This window comes from Phlebotomus papatasi, chromosome 2, assembly GCF_024763615.1.
Source record: "Phlebotomus papatasi isolate M1 chromosome 2, Ppap_2.1, whole genome shotgun sequence".
Taxonomy (NCBI): Eukaryota; Metazoa; Arthropoda; class Insecta; order Diptera; family Psychodidae; genus Phlebotomus; species Phlebotomus papatasi.
The window spans coordinates 68,780,357-68,797,931 of NC_077223.1; the positions used below are offsets into that span (position 1 = coordinate 68,780,357).

The following is a 17,575-nucleotide window of genomic DNA, read 5'->3' on the forward strand; positions in this document are numbered from 1 at the left end:
TTAAGGATAAAAATTAATTGCTGGTAAATCCTTGGTTAGTTACCGATTAAAACCGGTTTAGATTTGCGTTGGTTTAGATCTTTCAAATAAATCCATGTTTGCTTTAACTGCTTCAGAAATACATTTTCCAAAACTGATTTACCATTGACTTTGTACAACTTTAAAAACGATTTTTTTGAGACCGTTTTCGTACAATGATGTCAAGTATGTCCGAAAACTAAACAAAGAGTTTTCGACATACAGTGGAGGAAATTTGAATAGGTATTTTTTGAAAGGGGTTGGTGTGGGTGGGGGGTTGGTCCAACAAACTTAGTTTTATTATGCCAAGTAAACGTCTGCCCAAGGATCATTTTTATCATAGTGACCCGCACTCACTCTCGTGCGTGCGTGAACACCAGTCGATAATTCGAATTTTTGGTACAAATAGGGGGGAAATTTGAATAGGTATTTTTATTTTTTAATATTACTGGAACCGTTCTTTTATAAGAAATTGTTTATATTGATAATAAAATGATCAAATTAGTCTTTTCTTTCAAATTAAAGCCTTCAACAGTAAGAAAATTTTATTTAATAACTAGAATTTTTGATTGATAGGGGCCATAAGATTTTAAATAATAAAATCGTTCTAATAAAGGGCTTTAAGGAGCTTGGCTTAACAATACTTGCTATTACGTAGAGGATGAGTAATTCAGGAAACATTATTTGCCAATTCGTCAATAAAAAGGACTCCTAGGGACGAAAATAAGGTACTTTTAATGGTAATACCATGTTTTATAGTAAGGATTTAGCACGAATTTCTTATAAAACAGTGAGTTTTACTTATTAAACTTTTCAGATACATGTAGAATATTGAAGTACCAATAACTACACGTCGTATCTGACCAATCCTGATGGCTACAATCTGCCTAGATCGCACAAAACCTTTGAAGAAACCGCCATTTAATAAGCATAATTTTGAGGGTCGATTGGAATTCAAAGAGAAATGAATTTCTATCACAAGATTTGGCGGAATATTATAAATTAAAGTTTTTACCAATAAAAAAAAATAATATTTCGTCAGTTTTCATCCATAGAAATTCATTTTTACTGAATACCGATCGAGCGACAAAATGCTGTTTCTTTACTGGTAGTTTCTTAAGAGATTTTGTCCACTGTAGGTAGATTGTAGCCATCAGGATTCCTCGGATGCGACGTGTAGTGATTGGTATTTGAATATCCTATCTGTATTTCAAAAGTTTGTAATGTAAAAGTCACAGCTTTGCAAAAAGTTTGTACCAAATCCTTATCAAATAACATGGTAATACCTATTAAAGTACCTTATTTTCGTCCCTAGGAGTCCTTTTTATTGACGAATTGGCAAATAATGCTTCCTGAATTACTCATCCTCTACGTAATAGCAAGTATTGTTAAGCCAAGCTCCTTAAAGCCCTTTATTAGAACGATTTTATTACTTAAAATTTTATGGCCTCTATCAATCAAAAATTCTAGTTATTAAATAAAAAGAATTCGTAAAATTTTGTCCCAAAAGTTTTGCAAAACAAACAAAAATGTACGAACAAATTTCTGTAAAAGAACAAAAGATACTCGTCAAGTAAATCATCTTAGGAATAATGTTTGTGAATAAATACAAACTTTTACGAACTATTTTACGAAATGTTTTTCTGTGTAGTCAATATATGGAGTTTCAATTTCAAAGAAATTCGCGGGACCGAAAAAAGCCCACGAATTCACTCTTGAGACAGAAAAATTGCATACGCACAGGAGGGTCATTGAAATAAATGACGATAACGCCGTGATGTATGCAAAACATTTTCGGTGCCAATTTCCAGAGTATTTTCAGCGCCAACCGTTCATAAGAAATGTATTTCAAATTTACCGTGTGAAGAAAATTTGCATTCATTTAGGGGCATTTCAAAAATTATTTCATATGAGCTCCCAATAGTAGGCAATTCCTATCAATTTTTTTTTCAATCCGTTTTCACTTAAGCCGGAACTCCCTGTAGAGGCTTTCAATTACCTAAAGTTTCAGTAAATCAAATAAATGTGCGAATGCCATTAGATGGGAAAAACATAATTCTCAAAATAAACTATCCCTCTTGAGCAATAGAGTTCAATAAAGTTTGAATTAGTTAATGTTTAAATCAAACTGAAAATCCTAAGAATGTTCTCTTGTGAATTTCAAACAAAATGCTTTTCTAATCCTGTTTTCAGAAACTTGTTTAAAGATTATGTTTAGATTACTCTATAATTCTCTAAATGAAAACTTAACTTGTAGAATTGATGTAAAGTTTTATTACCTGTGGGATTCAATCCTCCTGTGTTTGCTGGAGCCATTCCAAGAGCTCCAAGAGCTGCCAAACCGGCCAATGGGTTCTTGGTGAGTCCGCCCATCTGCTTTGTAAGAGGCAAAGAAGGAAGAGCAAAATTAATTAAATCCACAAAATGAGCATTTCTACTACATTTACTGCAAATTGTGATAAGAAAGTGTTTCTCTTTTCTTTTTTCAAATGTACATTTTCTTAAGAGGAAAAATAAATTAAAAAAAAAGAATGAGAAAAATATGTGGAGAAGAGGTTGAGGGAAAATAGAATGTTTGAAATGAATGTGATAGAGAGAGAGAAAACATCCATTTTACATATTGCAAAGGAATTCTAAAATATATACAATAAATATTTTAATCTACAATAGAAATTCAAAGTAGATTGTAGCCAATAACCTAAAGAAAAATTGTAACAACAAAAATTTTGAGATAAAAATAAAAAGAAGGTAAAAACTACTTTAAACAAATGTCCCCATAAATTTGATTAGTGATAGAAATTTTGTTAGAGGAATATAACTATTTCACACAAAGTTTATCACATCATTCTGGCTAATCATCTTGAAAAGGTGCTGCCCAACAAAGTCACACACAATTTTACACCAAAATGTTATTCTGATTTGCAATTACTACTTTTGTGTTGCTCTCACATTGCCATAATGCTTTTTTTTTGTTACTTGGCACAGATACAAACGTTGAAAATTACAATAAAAAAAAGCTTCTACGTATTGCTATTTTCCTATAATTTTCATCATCCACCCTTTTATAAATTAATCAAATTATATTTTTTTTATAAAAAAAAGAACTAAATAAATAAACTACTTTTCCATCAATAAACCTTTGAATTCATAGTAATAATTCAATAAATTAGAGAGCATTAAAATGTATTCAGATATTTTATTTTCCAATTGAGAAAAGGGATTTAAAATTTAAAGGATTATAAAGTGATATTTTTTGTTAGGTGAATTTGGATTGCGTCAGAAGGTATGGAACTCACAAAGTATTCATTTACATGGGATTTTTTTTTTCTATCATGGGAAAATAGCGTGGAAAATTGATCAAAAGTGGCGTTCGGGAAAAGTATAAAAAAAAGGATGGTAAGCTAATTTTTCATTCAACCTCCTTCATCTCTTTTAATTTCAAATAACTTTGACACTTTGACACATTGCCAGCTTTCATTAATTTCAAATATTTACACACCACACTTTACATTTTCTCCATCATTATTGAAGACATAAATTAATCAAGATATCAGTATTTCAGTTCTTTTTTTCTTATTTACTCCTCCTGTCCACTACCGTGCGATGGCATTTCGACAGCTGTGCAAGAAGAAATATCGCGATAAACGTACGTATTTTCAGCCAGGGAACACTTACTTATTTTATCGTAATTCACTGAGACTAATTTCAATTGATTTACCGAGTTAACTGTGCAAGAAAGCAATTTAAGAAAAAGAAAAAAATAATGCTAACATTTAATCTTTACAGCCTTTAGAAAATACCGTTGCTGGACATTTAATTAAAATAAATTTTAAATATTATCTGCATCTATGGTCAAAAAGTCAGTGTGGTTAAATATTTGCAGTGATATTGATAAAAAAAAAGGTTGAAAGAGTGAATTTGCACCACATAATAAAATTTACATCACATTGTCAACTGATTCTGTGGAAAAATCACAAATACTCAAAAAAAAAAACAAACAAAACCATATTTTGCAAAAGAATGCAATTAAAACCGAAAAATATCCGACAATATATACACTTCATTGCTTTTTTACTGCATTATTACAAGCAAAACAAAATTGCATTTGTTTTGTTATTAAAATTTTACAAAATTAATATCATAGGCGTAAATTCAAAAATAAGTTTATATTATGCCCAACGCACAATAACTTTTGTTTGTAAACGTGTTTTCAAAATTTCCTGTGTGAGAGAGCGAGACGACTAGATCTCTGTTTCATTCATCCTCATTGAAATGTCAAAAACATGTTTACAAAACAAAGATTATTGTGCGTTGAGCATTAAAAAAATATGCAAAACGTACAATAACTTTTACTTTGTGAACATGTTTTTGACATTTCAGTGACACTTTATCACATCTAGATCCAATCATCTCATTCATGCTTTGGAATCTGCCCATGAGAGTGAAAGAGATGATTAGATACTAGGATCTTTCAGTGACTGCCACTAAAGTGTCAAAACCATATTTACAAAACAAAAATTATTGAGAATGATGACCAACATACTCTAACCTTTGTTTTGTAAACATTTTTTTAGTTTCAGTCAGAGTAATGCCCAACGCACAATAACTTATGTTTGTAAACATGTTTACAAAATTCCCTATAAGAGAGAAGGAGATGACTAGATCTTTGTTTCAATCACTCTCATTGAAATGTCAAAAACATGTTTACAAAACAAAAGTTATTGTGCGTTGGGCATAAGTAAAATCTAAATCTAGTAATCTCGCTCACGCTTATAGGCAATTTCGCAAACATGTTTACAAAACAAAAAATAGTATGTGTCGCCTATACATAACGCACAAAAACTTTTGTTTTGTAAACATATTTTTGACATTTCAGTAAGAGTGAATGAAATCTAGATTCAATCATTTCGCTCACTGTGATAAGAAATTTCGAAAACATTTTCACAAAATAAAAACCATTATTCGATGTGCATAATGCTCTACCACAATTTATTTTATCGTGTAAACATATTTTTGTAACTGTATATGAGAGTGAGCGAGATGACTAGATCTATATTTCATTCATTCTCCCTGAAAAATCAAAAACATGTTCATAAAAGTAATTGTGTTCTAGACACAAAATCCAACGCACAATTACGTTTGTTTCGTAAATATGTTTTAGAAGCTGCTTATAAGAGTGAGCCATATAACTATAAGAAAATTTCACTCACCCTCACTGAAATTACACTCACATGTTTACAAAATAAACGGTATAGTACGTAGCGGTATACAGAGGGTCCCCTGTATACCGCTAAATGTATACAAAATTTTTGAGATGGTAAATTTGAAATGTATTTATTATGAACGGTTGGCGCACAAAATAACACAAGAAATTGGCGCCAACAATATTTTTCACATTTCACGGCGTTTCTGTAATATATTCAAAAGTAATGTCCTGAGGTTATACAAAATTTCTGTATGGATAAAGCCTTTTCGTGCGGTTTTTTTCGGTCCCGAAAATATACATAATCGTGAGACCCCCTGTAGTTGTACATCAGATTTTTCTTGTTTTCTGTGAAACTTCAAATAAATTTACGGTAGTGGAGTAATTTTGCACAGAATCTAATTTTGAATATTAAAATTTCTTTACTGTGTTAGATAGGTAAAAGGAAAAAGAATGTGAAAGAGTGCTCTTTTTACTTTATCCTTGTGTCTTTTTTCTTTTTGCATATTTGAAACAAGGAAAAAATTTGAAAATTTAAAATTAGTGTAAGCCCAAATGGGGCTCACCTACATAAAATTAGGACTTATAGAGGGAAATTGGAGAATTGAAGGTTCCACCCATTTTCTAACTTCCTGAGAGTGAACCGTCCACGGCGACTGATGCTCACTCATTGAAGACTGAGGAGAGGACAGTTACCTAACAATAAGAGCCCCACAAGGATGGTAGAGGTTGGGCGTGTTAAAGTAATAAGGGTTTAGGATTAGTGGGTTACGGCTGTCGACTGGGTTAACATGTGTCGAATATACCGTACGCTCTACATTAGATTCTGTTCAAAATTTCCATATACTCCCCTATAAAACATGTAAATATTGTTCTTAAGCGGCTGAGCATCTGCAATTTTGTATTCTAACCATCAATTCTGTATCTTCTGTGAGAGCTTAAAATATTAAGACACTGTACTTTTTCTTCTTCTAAGAATGAGAGAAATGACCAAAGCTAAAAACATAAAAAAATTAATCCTTTACTTCTGCATAACTGCCAGAATAGTATTGATAAACTTTGGTAATATAAAACTTGATATTGGTAAATTTTTGTGTAGACGACATTCAATATTTACCACAAAAAATAAATAACAATATACACATATTTACAAAAAATAAAACAAATATTTGTAGCAATATATTTGTTTAAATTCCGTTATATCACTTGAACAAAACAATTCGTTCTCACTATTTTATAAGGTTAGTATTTTTTAAAATAAGAAACGTAAGAAATACGAAGCTGAAGATTAAAAAAAATGTTTTGTGATGTAAAAAAGGCCGCATTATAAACACAATTAGTTAATATTCGTCAAATTATCAGCATAAATTACTAGTGATACGCAAAAAATGTTTTAAAAAAATTGACTTTCGCTAAATAGATAGAAAAATCTGATACGAAACGATTATAATTAAATCATAATACAGAATGTATCAGTAGTTTGAAAGTTACTCAACGATAATTTTTCAAATGTTTCTCAAACTATTCAAGTGAGAATTTCAATTGAATTTCTCAGTGATTTTTGCTTATTCCAAGGTTATTTCAAGGTCAGTCATTCTAGAAATCCAAGAATAAGGATTTCTCAAACGTCTTTGACATAATTGAATTTCCATTTTCTATGAGGTTGATGAATGGTAAAGATTTAATTTCATTTTAGTTCTCCCCTCTATAACTATTTTACAACAAAGAAAAAATTATTTTGTAGAATTGTTCGTAACATGATGACTTGGCGAGCATCTTTTGTTCTTTTACAAACAATTGTTCGTTTGTTTGCGTGGGCAAAGCTTTACAAACAAATAAAAAAAATATTAGAAACAGTTTTCTGTTCGTTTACAAACATTTACGACTAAATATTGATTAAAAAAATATGCTCATCAAGTGATCAAGTTACGAACATTGTTTGTGAAAAAAAAGTACAATCTTTTACGAACTTGTTTGTGGATTATGCTATTTACGGACATTTCGTAAATCCACAGTAGGAATTCACAAACATGTACAAATAATATTACGAAACATATTTCTTTGCGGAAGATGCGAAAATCATAAACTCCAAAATCCCGAAAGGGTCAAAATCCCGAAAGCCAAAATCCCGAATGTTCAAAATCCTGAAAGGGATGAAATTTTATGAAGGATAATGTTTAGAACTTTCCCAAAGCACAGAAATTTGTCTTTGCCTCCAGCAGGCGTATGGTCAATCGTGGGAGTAGCTATGACACTTTTAAAAAATCAGTATTTTATCTTTCGGGATTTTGGCCTATTCAGGATTTTGGCTTTCGGGATTTTGGCCGAGATCAATTTGTTTGTACATGATAATATGCTTTTAGTAAGAAATTCTTTATTTTGATACCATTTTTTGGGGTACGAATGATTCAGTTATCGTTTAAATCAATAAGAAATAATTTCCTGTTTTAGGATTACTTGTGTATTTAGTTAAAATGAGATCAATTAACTGAGAATATCTGTATTTGCAGGAAAACACTGGAAAAAACAAAAATTTTGTGGAAATATTTATCCAGTATTTCTGTACTTCAAAATTAGTTTATAAGATGAATCTTACTGAATAGACCTTAAAATTTCTATAAATACAATTAGAGAGACAAAACGCTAAACCGTTTAACCTGTCTCAACTGTTTTTGCACTTGGTTTTTTTTTAAATTATTTTATGTAATAATTAATCTCAAATTTTCAGATGAAGCTGAGAGTTATCGTTAAATCACATTGTACCAAAAAACATGAATTTTATGCGTAGCTAGAATCAAATTTTGAACATAAAAAGCACTAGGCAGGAAAAAAAGCATCAGCATTGAAGCTTGTTAATGCGGCAAATAAAAAAAAAATGAGTTAAAAAAATGAAATATAAAACTGAATTTGATGTACTAATGAAATCTATATATTAAAGCTCCATTTTTACTATTTTGCTCTATGATGTACCATGTCTATATACGTCTGTTGCCATCATTAACCCAACCATATTTGAATTTATAGAAATAACTTAATTAAGGAAAAAATCCACCAAAATGCGCCATCAAACAGGTAACATAGTACAGTATGGTTTTATAATTATCCTCATTCTCTCTCACTCATCCATACTATCTGGCCGATATACTTCTGGCAGTCTACCAATTAATTTGGGATCGGATTAAAAATGTAAATATACATAAGAAGATATTACAATCTGGGTGAGATAATAGGGGGCTAGGGTAGGGTTTAGCGGATGATTTTGAAAACGACTATTAAAAACATGAGATTACGAGGGTTTTTGTTTTTATATTGGTTTGAGATGGGGTTGAAAGCTGGATGGATAGGGGTTATTTTCCGTGTTGTTTTAATACTTGGGAATATGGTTCCTTTTTTACTTGTTTTTTTTTTTTTTAATATTATTACAATATATTTTGCATTTAAGAGATGGATGGATGTCTGGGGGGCAGCACCAATCAAAACGATTAACTCACATCAGGTATTTGCTGTAGATGATGTGGAGGCACTGCGGCTGGCAGATGTGCCCCTTTCAGGAGTGGATCAGCTAGACCCGAGATGCCAGCATGAAGGCCACCGGCCAACGCTAGTGGAAATACTGTGCAGGTCTAACAGACCAGTTTGATATGCGCGCAAAAAACACAGACGATAGATAAAAAAAGAGAGAGAAAAATAAATCACAGATTAATTAATGTCCAAACACCATCACTTGGAAAACACACAGGATCAACGGGGGTTGATTTGGCTATTTAGTCGTTCTTTTATATCCTTTCTCTCACTTTTAATCTCTCCTCAAACTTCGTTATATATATATATATATATGCATATTTATACTTTGGCTGAAGGATTGTAGTACAGTGTTTAATGATGGTATCATAAAAGGGTAACAAGTTTCGTTCACAAAAGGATGGGGTTGAAAAACAGAAAGTCACCAAAAAAAAAAGAAGTTAACTAAAAGAAATAATATCAAACAGGATTTTAGGAAGAGAGACAATAGATGAATCTACAGAGGAAGTAGAACAAACATCCAACTGGGGTCAAAGTTGCTTAAATAAGGATTTGGTTAGACTATAAATACTCTCAATTTTGCATCCATACTCCAAAGATTTTCGATATCTTTCAATTTTTATTTCAAATTTTGTATGTTTTTCTCATATTTAAATCAAACCTGGGATGTGGCTGCCGTTGACTTATCACAAATAGTCTCAATGTGAAAACGGCATTCTACTATTATGATCGTATATAAGTACAATTGTAAATTACGTGTAATTCGCCCTCTTAATACACATTCATCAAGAATCTTGTCCTAATTGTCTCCCCTTCCAGAAGATATAATCAGTTTAATTTTGACAGATTTTAATTTTAGGATCTTTGAAAAACTCAATACTGGCCAATAAATAAACTTTTTTGGAGGAACGAAGTAAAGATTCCACAAATTAAAGAATTAGATCATGCCCCTTTCATTATTCATAGTAATTATGTTGCAGACGAATTTAGAATTATTTTCTTTTATCTAGAACTTCAGATAACCTCCCTGAACTGTGAATGAAAAAAACAGGGTTTTTTTTGATACACTGAGAAAAAAAGAGGGTGCGATTAACTTTTTTTCCTCATCACTTTAACACTTTTTAGGTGTAAAAATACATCAACATTTTTTAATGTTAATTTTACACCTTTATAAGGGTAAAATAAACATGAAAAAGGGTAACTTTAACCCCTAATAGACCTACAAAGGGTAATATTTACACCGATTTTGGAGCAATACTGCAGGGTAAAATTAACATTTCCGGAATGTTATTTTAACTTTTTCGGATTTCTCTCAGTGTAGGATAACGGACACAACAAAATGGGCGTGATTTCAAGAAGTCGTAAGGGTATTTTAGTGCCAGTTATCCTAGAATTTTCTTCTATTTTACGCGATTGTGGATAAAGAATAGAATTTTGAATTAGGTAAAAAAAAGAAACATCGTGATTTTAGAATAATTTTTTGGATTACAGTGGAGCGATTCCTTGCGGAATCGCTACTACTGTTAAGGGCAAGATGGTTCAAGTTAGACCGTTTTCCTCTTCATTATACAGGGCGGCTTTAATTTTGATATATTGTGAGATTGTTGAACAGACTTCTGTTCGCTTTGTACGTAATCCCAATAAATTTTATGTTTGTGCACAGAGAGGTGACAATCAGACTTAGTGATTCTCAACCTACAAATTTAACCCAAACTGGGCTTGAACTGGGGGTCCTTCGCTGTCTAGGCGAAAGTTCTACCAACTCAGCTATTAGGGTACTGGCTCTGATTGTCTTTGCCACTGATTTCAACCAATTGCCATGTGCACTTCAACTCGTTTTCGACCCACTACGAGCTTTAACCATTTAATATTTATAGGTCTTCATCAGACAGCACCGCTTTACCCAGCAGCACCCATCTAATGTTACATAAGCTGGGGCAGTCGCACACATATTCAGTGACTATCTTCTCAGATTAATTGAATCCTCTGTACATCATGTCACTCATATTACTCATATTTATTAAGTTTTGTTATTAAGTTTTGTTGTAATTTATAACTTTAGTTTTATTTATTTATTTATTTTTATTGTTTTTTTTTTTGTGATCTTCAATGGCGAGTTTTATTTTTAAAGTATCGTCTGGACTTGGTGGGAATTTCTTCGTCGTGACTTATTATTCTTGGCTCGCTTTGGGGTGGTCTGATTTTTTTTTTAAATTTTTTTTTAGAGTTTCTATTTTAATAAACACGGACTCGCATGGTATGAGCTTGTCTTATAGCTCAGGGCCTGACAAGTAGTCCTATGCTGCGGGGTCTCTCTCTCCTGGCTTCACTAGGCTCTCTCTCCCCTGGGATTGTGAAGCTGTGGCCTATCTATGTGGAGGCTAGCTATGCGTTTCCGGGATCCATCATCATTGCGGGTGGGTGATTTGTCGCGGCGTGGGGTCCTGCTAATTACCCGTGACGATGCTGATTTTTTTTCATGTTTTATTTTGGATTACTCGCTCGCTCTGCCCACTTTTTTCCTTTCCCTTAATTTAACAGCATTTTTTCAGTTTTTTTAGAAGTGGAAATATTAATAAGGATTTTCTGATATATTGCATTTATTCCTTATTTATTTTTTATTGGAGAATCTTGAAAATGGGAATCTTCACATTGTAATGTGTGACTTAGTGTTCACACTCGGGCGTTTGCCCAAATGGCTCACAGCTCAGTTAGAGCTAGCCATTCACCCTCTCACAATGCTTAAAATCGCGCAAAATTAGGCAGATCAGCATTTTTCTGTTACATTTATTAAGATGTGCTAATGAAAATCAGTTTTGTATAACTTTTAATTTGTAACCATTTGAGACTTCTCTGGCATATACAACCTGAGATGGAGTTTTTCCACCGTTTTACTCCGGAGTAGGTTGGTTACCAACGCTAAGACGGCGGTGGACGCATAATTACAAATCTTACACAAAGTTATATTTGTATTGCGCTTTTAAGTCATTGATGATGAAATAAATATCTATCTATATCTATCTATCTATCATGTTACATTAGACACCTATCCTATTCAAATATTTGTTTGTACAGAGACGGGTTAGAAGGTTAACAATCTGCCGGGTTCTCCAGTGACTGTCTGCCACCAGGTAGGCTGCCCTTGTCTTATCAAAGTCGGTTATGAACAGTTTGTACACGCAACAATTCTTAGTTAGACGATGCCCATTCCGAGGAAATCTCTACAGTAAGTTCGTGACCAATGAAGACGGTCTTGCCTCCGCTATTGCGACAAAGTCCGCTTCTTAATTTCCCGCTATACCCCTGTTTCTAGGTACCCAATGTAAAGCGACGTTACATTTCTGTGAGACCGCTTTTAACATTTTACTGCACTCAATCACGAGACTGAGTGCAGAACTTCTGTCAATTGACTACAATGTCGACTTCTGTCAATCTGAAGCTATCATCACGATCACAGTTTTAATTAGGGATATAATACAATAAATAAGCATAACATTTAGGAAGGCTTTTAACTTTTCTTTGATCTAACACTTTCATCAATCTTCCGTGATCGTATATACTAAGAAAGTGACTTACGATTTAAAGTAGGCGTGGCCATATTCAGACTGCAGAGAAGTTTTGTCAACTTTACGCAATTGCTGTTAAAAATTGGATTTTGTATGTAAGGAATATGATCAAGAAGTGGGCGTGGTTTCGACAAAGCGTCACTTCATTCAATTTTGTTTTACCAAGCCTTTGAGCTAAAGTTCATTTTCTCTTCACATTTTTAGGGAATTTTAGGGGATACTTATAGTTCATCTTTACCAGATTAATTAGACCCCTCCTACCAATAAAATACACAGGGGTTTTGGGTTAGTTTCATTGATTCGAAAATCGAAAATAATGACTTCATTGATTCAATTTCCTGAAGAAGTCATGACCGGGGTAAAATATCAGAATTCAAACTTTACTTTCATGCTAAATATGAGAAAAAATAACAAAATTAGAAATGTTTTTTCATGTTTCAAAACTTCATTTCTGAATACCATAAGAAATCACTACTGTTTTTGTGAACAATCAACACACTCAACAATCTAATCAACCACTCAAAATGTACAATTCCAAATGCACCCCCCTAAGTTCTAAGAGAGACAATAGCATCTCATTGGAGGAATGTGGAAAGGCCTCATCTCCTGCAGTAATGTTGAAATATTGTCTTCCCATCTAAACTAGGCAAACATTCTTCTCCCCTATCTAAATACAGTTTCAACTAAGCAAAATATGTCCCACAAGTACACTCATGGAAATATTTATAATTCCACTATGTATGCTAAATTGCCTTGTAGTGCTCTTATACTAAATTTATCAAATAACTAAGGATAGAGAGAGGTGCTGCTATTCAAGAATTCAACAATCACTTCCACCTCACAAATTGTATGTGAATAGGTTTACCTACTCATAAATATTCTCCTCCACTCTATATTAAGTCTTTCTTTAATGAAGTAGAAAAAAATGGACTATTGATAATAACCATTCTGGAACTTATTATTTTTAATTTTTCAAAGAAGGGAAAACTCAAAACAAATTGCACAACAATTCAATAAGTATTATGGGTTTTGGTTCACAAATTAGAGAGAAATTGAGATATTCCAATTGGGACTTAACACACAACGTCTTCTTAAATAATTTTAACATATTTACTAATGATAACTTATACAAGACACAAACCACTCTTCAGAGAATACTTTATAATTTATGTCAATTACTGCCATCATAGCCTTAGGGATTTTCACAAATTTATGTAATTTTAGCTGAGATTTTATCTCTGTTATTAAACAAACTCTTAATTTTTAAGATTATCCATCCCGCCATATGATTATGCTGGTAATTAGTTAAGACATAAAAGTTGTGCCACAAAAATCGATGTAAGGCACGAAATAACACAACTCCAAGTCCGTTAATTGAATATTTCGTTTTTAATTGTTTTTCTATTTTTATTTTGCTTAGTTTCTGGAAAAAAGGCTTGAAAATACCTCCGGGTTCTTGACTAAATAAGCACTGGTTTTAGTTAGCTTGTACTTTATTTGGAGAAGTCATTTCAGGCTAAAATTGCTTGTTTAGTTGCCGATGGAGCTATGTTATCTAAAGTCTTCTCAACAGAATGTTCAAAGGAACCTTAGGAGAACTAAATAATCAACACTGTAAGATCAAGATAAGGCAGTAATTTCACACCCCTGCTTTTATCAAGCTTTGCTTTAATTTTAGGGCTTAATGCCTTAGACAGGCTTTAGGCTTAAGTCGAGAGACGGCTTAGTGGGACACTTATGGGAATGTAGTCTAATCATATTTTTGAAAATAACCGGCTTAAGCTGTAAGTATTTCCAACACCATAAGAATAGCCCAGTAACCATAAGGGCACGTCCTTGGGTGCTACAATTAAAGACAAGCTTACAAAAGCAGGGCTGCAAAGTCACCCCCTAAATACAAGGTCACCTGTATTTATGATAACACTGTGCAACAGTGATTTTGTCCCTGAGTTCTCATGCTATTTTTTCTATTGCTAGGGTCAAATGATATACGAAAATACTTATGATTTTGATTTCATTTTGTTTTTGCGCCTGGAATCTAGGCAAATCGTTTTTGCCGTTTTTTGATACTTGGATGCCTATATATCCGATTCTGCTGAACCGATTTATTTCTTAATATGGGAACATTTGTTCTCCTTTACATGCCCGATAATTCTTTGCACAGATGGAGTTCGTACAATTGACACCAGGGGCGCTGTAGTCTCATATATGTCAGAAAACATGGAAAAATCCAACTTTTTAGCTGTTTTGTGGGTTTGTTAGAGAATTTTATAAGCTACATTTTCGTCCATGTGCAACTTTTCTCTCAGATTGTTTTTTAACCTGGATATTGAAGTTCAAACGAAAATAGAGCACTTAGAAAAAATAGCATGAGAACCCAAGAACAAAAAATAATTTTAAAATTGTTGCATAGTGTAATTAAAATAAAATGAAGAAAAAGTAATCGGAATAAAATTTTATTTGAAAGTTCTTTTTTTTTGTTTTTCACCAAAAAGTGACAGAAATCCTTGAAAAACGGTTTGTGTCTTTGCATAGTCCTACCTTTGCCATCACTTAAAATACTTTACTACAAAAAGAAGTCTCTCTTTTTTATGTTGACAAAAAAAATATGGAACAATAAATATTTCCAATAGTGTAAAAATAATATGTGAAATAGACTAAGTATTAATATGTGGCTGTGAAATGTTAAAATAGCACAAGACAAAGCGCCATGAGCACATGAATTACATTCTACCAACATGTAATCAATCACATTACTTTGCACAACTTTATTAATTAAACTTGATATAAGCGTCAACTCAGAATGTTGTTTTGTTATGTGTTAAAGTGTAAGAGAAGCATATTTTATAAATATACATAGGACAAGTGTCACCATAATTGTTATATGTTACCTCTTGAGCTGGCACCGCATAATTTCCTTGAATTGTGTACGCTTGTCCATTGGCCAAAATTACAGGACCATTCACTTGTGGTTTTGGTCTGTACGGAATTGTTGCACCCTTTGGTGGGGACTGGAAAATTTTCAAATAAAATAAATTTTGCAATTTTTGCAATATAATATTATCCTTAAAATAAATTGTATTAGGTACTTTGATGCTACCTTGGAATTATTTTTTTTTTTAATATCTCAATCAATTAAGTATCAATGTATCAATTTCAAACACATCAATTTTAATTATTTCTTTTTTTTTAAGCATTATCAATACTTTTGATATGCCGCCCAATTCTTCACAACAAAAAAAAATCGAATCCATCTCTTTTACGCTGTTGTTAAACTACCAAAACAGGCATTCACCCAATCCCAAAAAAAAAACATAACAATGCAGAAAAAAAGTCATCAATTTGTATATAAAACCTATTCCCCATTTTCCTACTCATCCCAATCCCTCCCCCAACTCTCCCCCCAAAAAAAAAAAATATACACAACAATGGAAATCAATTTATTTCCATCCACAGAAAATTATGTGTGAATTGTGATAAAGTTGCAAGCATTGCAAGAATTTTCCCACCACAATCAACTACTATTATCGTTAACGCATGAATTTTCTCTGATTGCAAAACCCAAAAACCCAATACACATTATATATAAAACAAATTTTCTATATATACAGATAAGGTGAATGGGGCGAATTGGAAAATTTCACCATACAGATACCCCATCAATTTTTGCTATCTTCCGATTAAATTGATTTTCGCAGTTTTTGCAAAAACCACAAAATACGAGTTTATCAGCTTTCACTATTTTAAAGATTACCAAAAAAAATATCAACAAAAGAATTTCATTGAAATATTTCTTCCATTATTTGGTTAATAGAACGAGAGGTTCTCAATGACTAAATCGACTGAATTAATAATATTCTCCCTATAGAAAAAAAATACACTAGGGTGTTTGAGGGAAGAAATACGAAACTGAAACTCAATTCTTCTTATTGGATCATTTGTGGTCAGCAATCATACATTTTCGCTCTTTTCTCAATTCACCTCAAACATTACTCATAATTCTCATGGGAATATTTACTAGAAATTCAGACGATAAATTCTGTATTTTATGTTGAGATAGATTTGAGCTATCATGAAACATTCTTATATATCAATCTCGGTCTATTCTGCCAGGAGAGAAATATCATTATAATTTCTCCCAAATATCTTGATATTCATTTAAAACTAAGTTCTTTTTGATTGTATTTCTTTTACTGCAAAATAAATTTATTTTGAGTTTGTCATGGCTTATTAAAATAGTTTTAAATTCAAAGTAAAATATTCAAGCCCATTCAAAAAACTAAAAATCGTAATGTTTAATTTAAATATATCACCAAACAGTATTACCTTATTTCTTCCAATAAATAGAATCGTAGTAAAATTCTAGAGGAAAGCGTGCTACCTTCAGACGACTCAAGCTTCGAACAATTCAGTTTTTTTTTTTCAAAGTATTTTAAATTAATTTGGCCCATTATAATATTATATTTTAATAGCTGATCCAATAGGGTAAATGTCCTAATTCAAAACCATTTGTAGACGCTTTAACTTTGACAGAAAATTCAACACATTAAGTACATATTTTTTCTGAAGAGAATTATATGAATTTGCTCCTTGACTCTTCTAAAATGTTACCATTTAGTGAAAATTCTTTAAATATAATTTGAAAACTTCTTAAATACAAGAAAAACACACAAGTGCAAAATGATTCTATTGGAAACAAATTAATCCAAATGGAGACAAAAGAAAGTTTCTAATTGGAGACAAGCAGTGTAAGTGAAACCACGACAAAAGCCTTCCTAAACCTTGTTGAGTTGCTCTTGAGTGCAGGATTTGTTCTTATTCCTGGTCTTTTCACCTTTGCCATCTAAAACAATAGGAAAATCTCTCCAGAAAAATCATATTTCCGGGGTTTCCTATTAAAGCATTTGCAGGCACTTCAGAAAAACCCTTATTGTTCACGAAATAAGTAATTATATTTCATTTGAAAACTTCACGTACCGTTAACAATAAAGATTAGTACTTAATTTAACTAAAATTAGTTAGAAATGTGACATAAATTAAACAAAACGAATCAACAACAGTCACCTCATTGTGTTTTTCATTGGAAAACATGGTCAATCGATGAAAAATTCGACGGTGAAAAGGTACACTATTAATTTGTGAATATGAATGGATTTTCGCTTTATTTGGAGCAAGATTACCTAAATAATGAAACTGTGGTATAGAAAATTATATTAATAATAATTTAGTACTGTATTTATTATGGAAAAAATGACGTTTCCATTTG

General features: G+C 32.1%; 1 protein-coding gene across 10 annotated transcripts in view; it reads right to left on the reverse strand.

Moving 5' to 3' along the window:
• The window catches only part of LOC129804005 (poly(rC)-binding protein 3), a 341,188-nt gene that overhangs the window by 21,194 nt on the left and 302,419 nt on the right, over positions 1-17,575 (reverse strand). For 3 of the 10 annotated variants that reach the window (XM_055850954.1, XM_055850948.1, XM_055850947.1), the window contains 3 exons: positions 15,201-15,320; positions 8,713-8,844; positions 2,298-2,394 (listed from right to left, as the gene is read on the reverse strand). In XM_055850954.1, coding sequence (XP_055706929.1) covers positions 2,298-2,394; positions 8,713-8,844; positions 15,201-15,320 — 349 coding nt within the window. The remainder of the gene's footprint in view (positions 1-2,297; positions 2,395-8,712; positions 8,845-15,200; positions 15,321-17,575) is intronic. The other 7 variants (XM_055850956.1, XM_055850952.1, XM_055850951.1 and 4 more) reach the window with 3 other exon arrangements.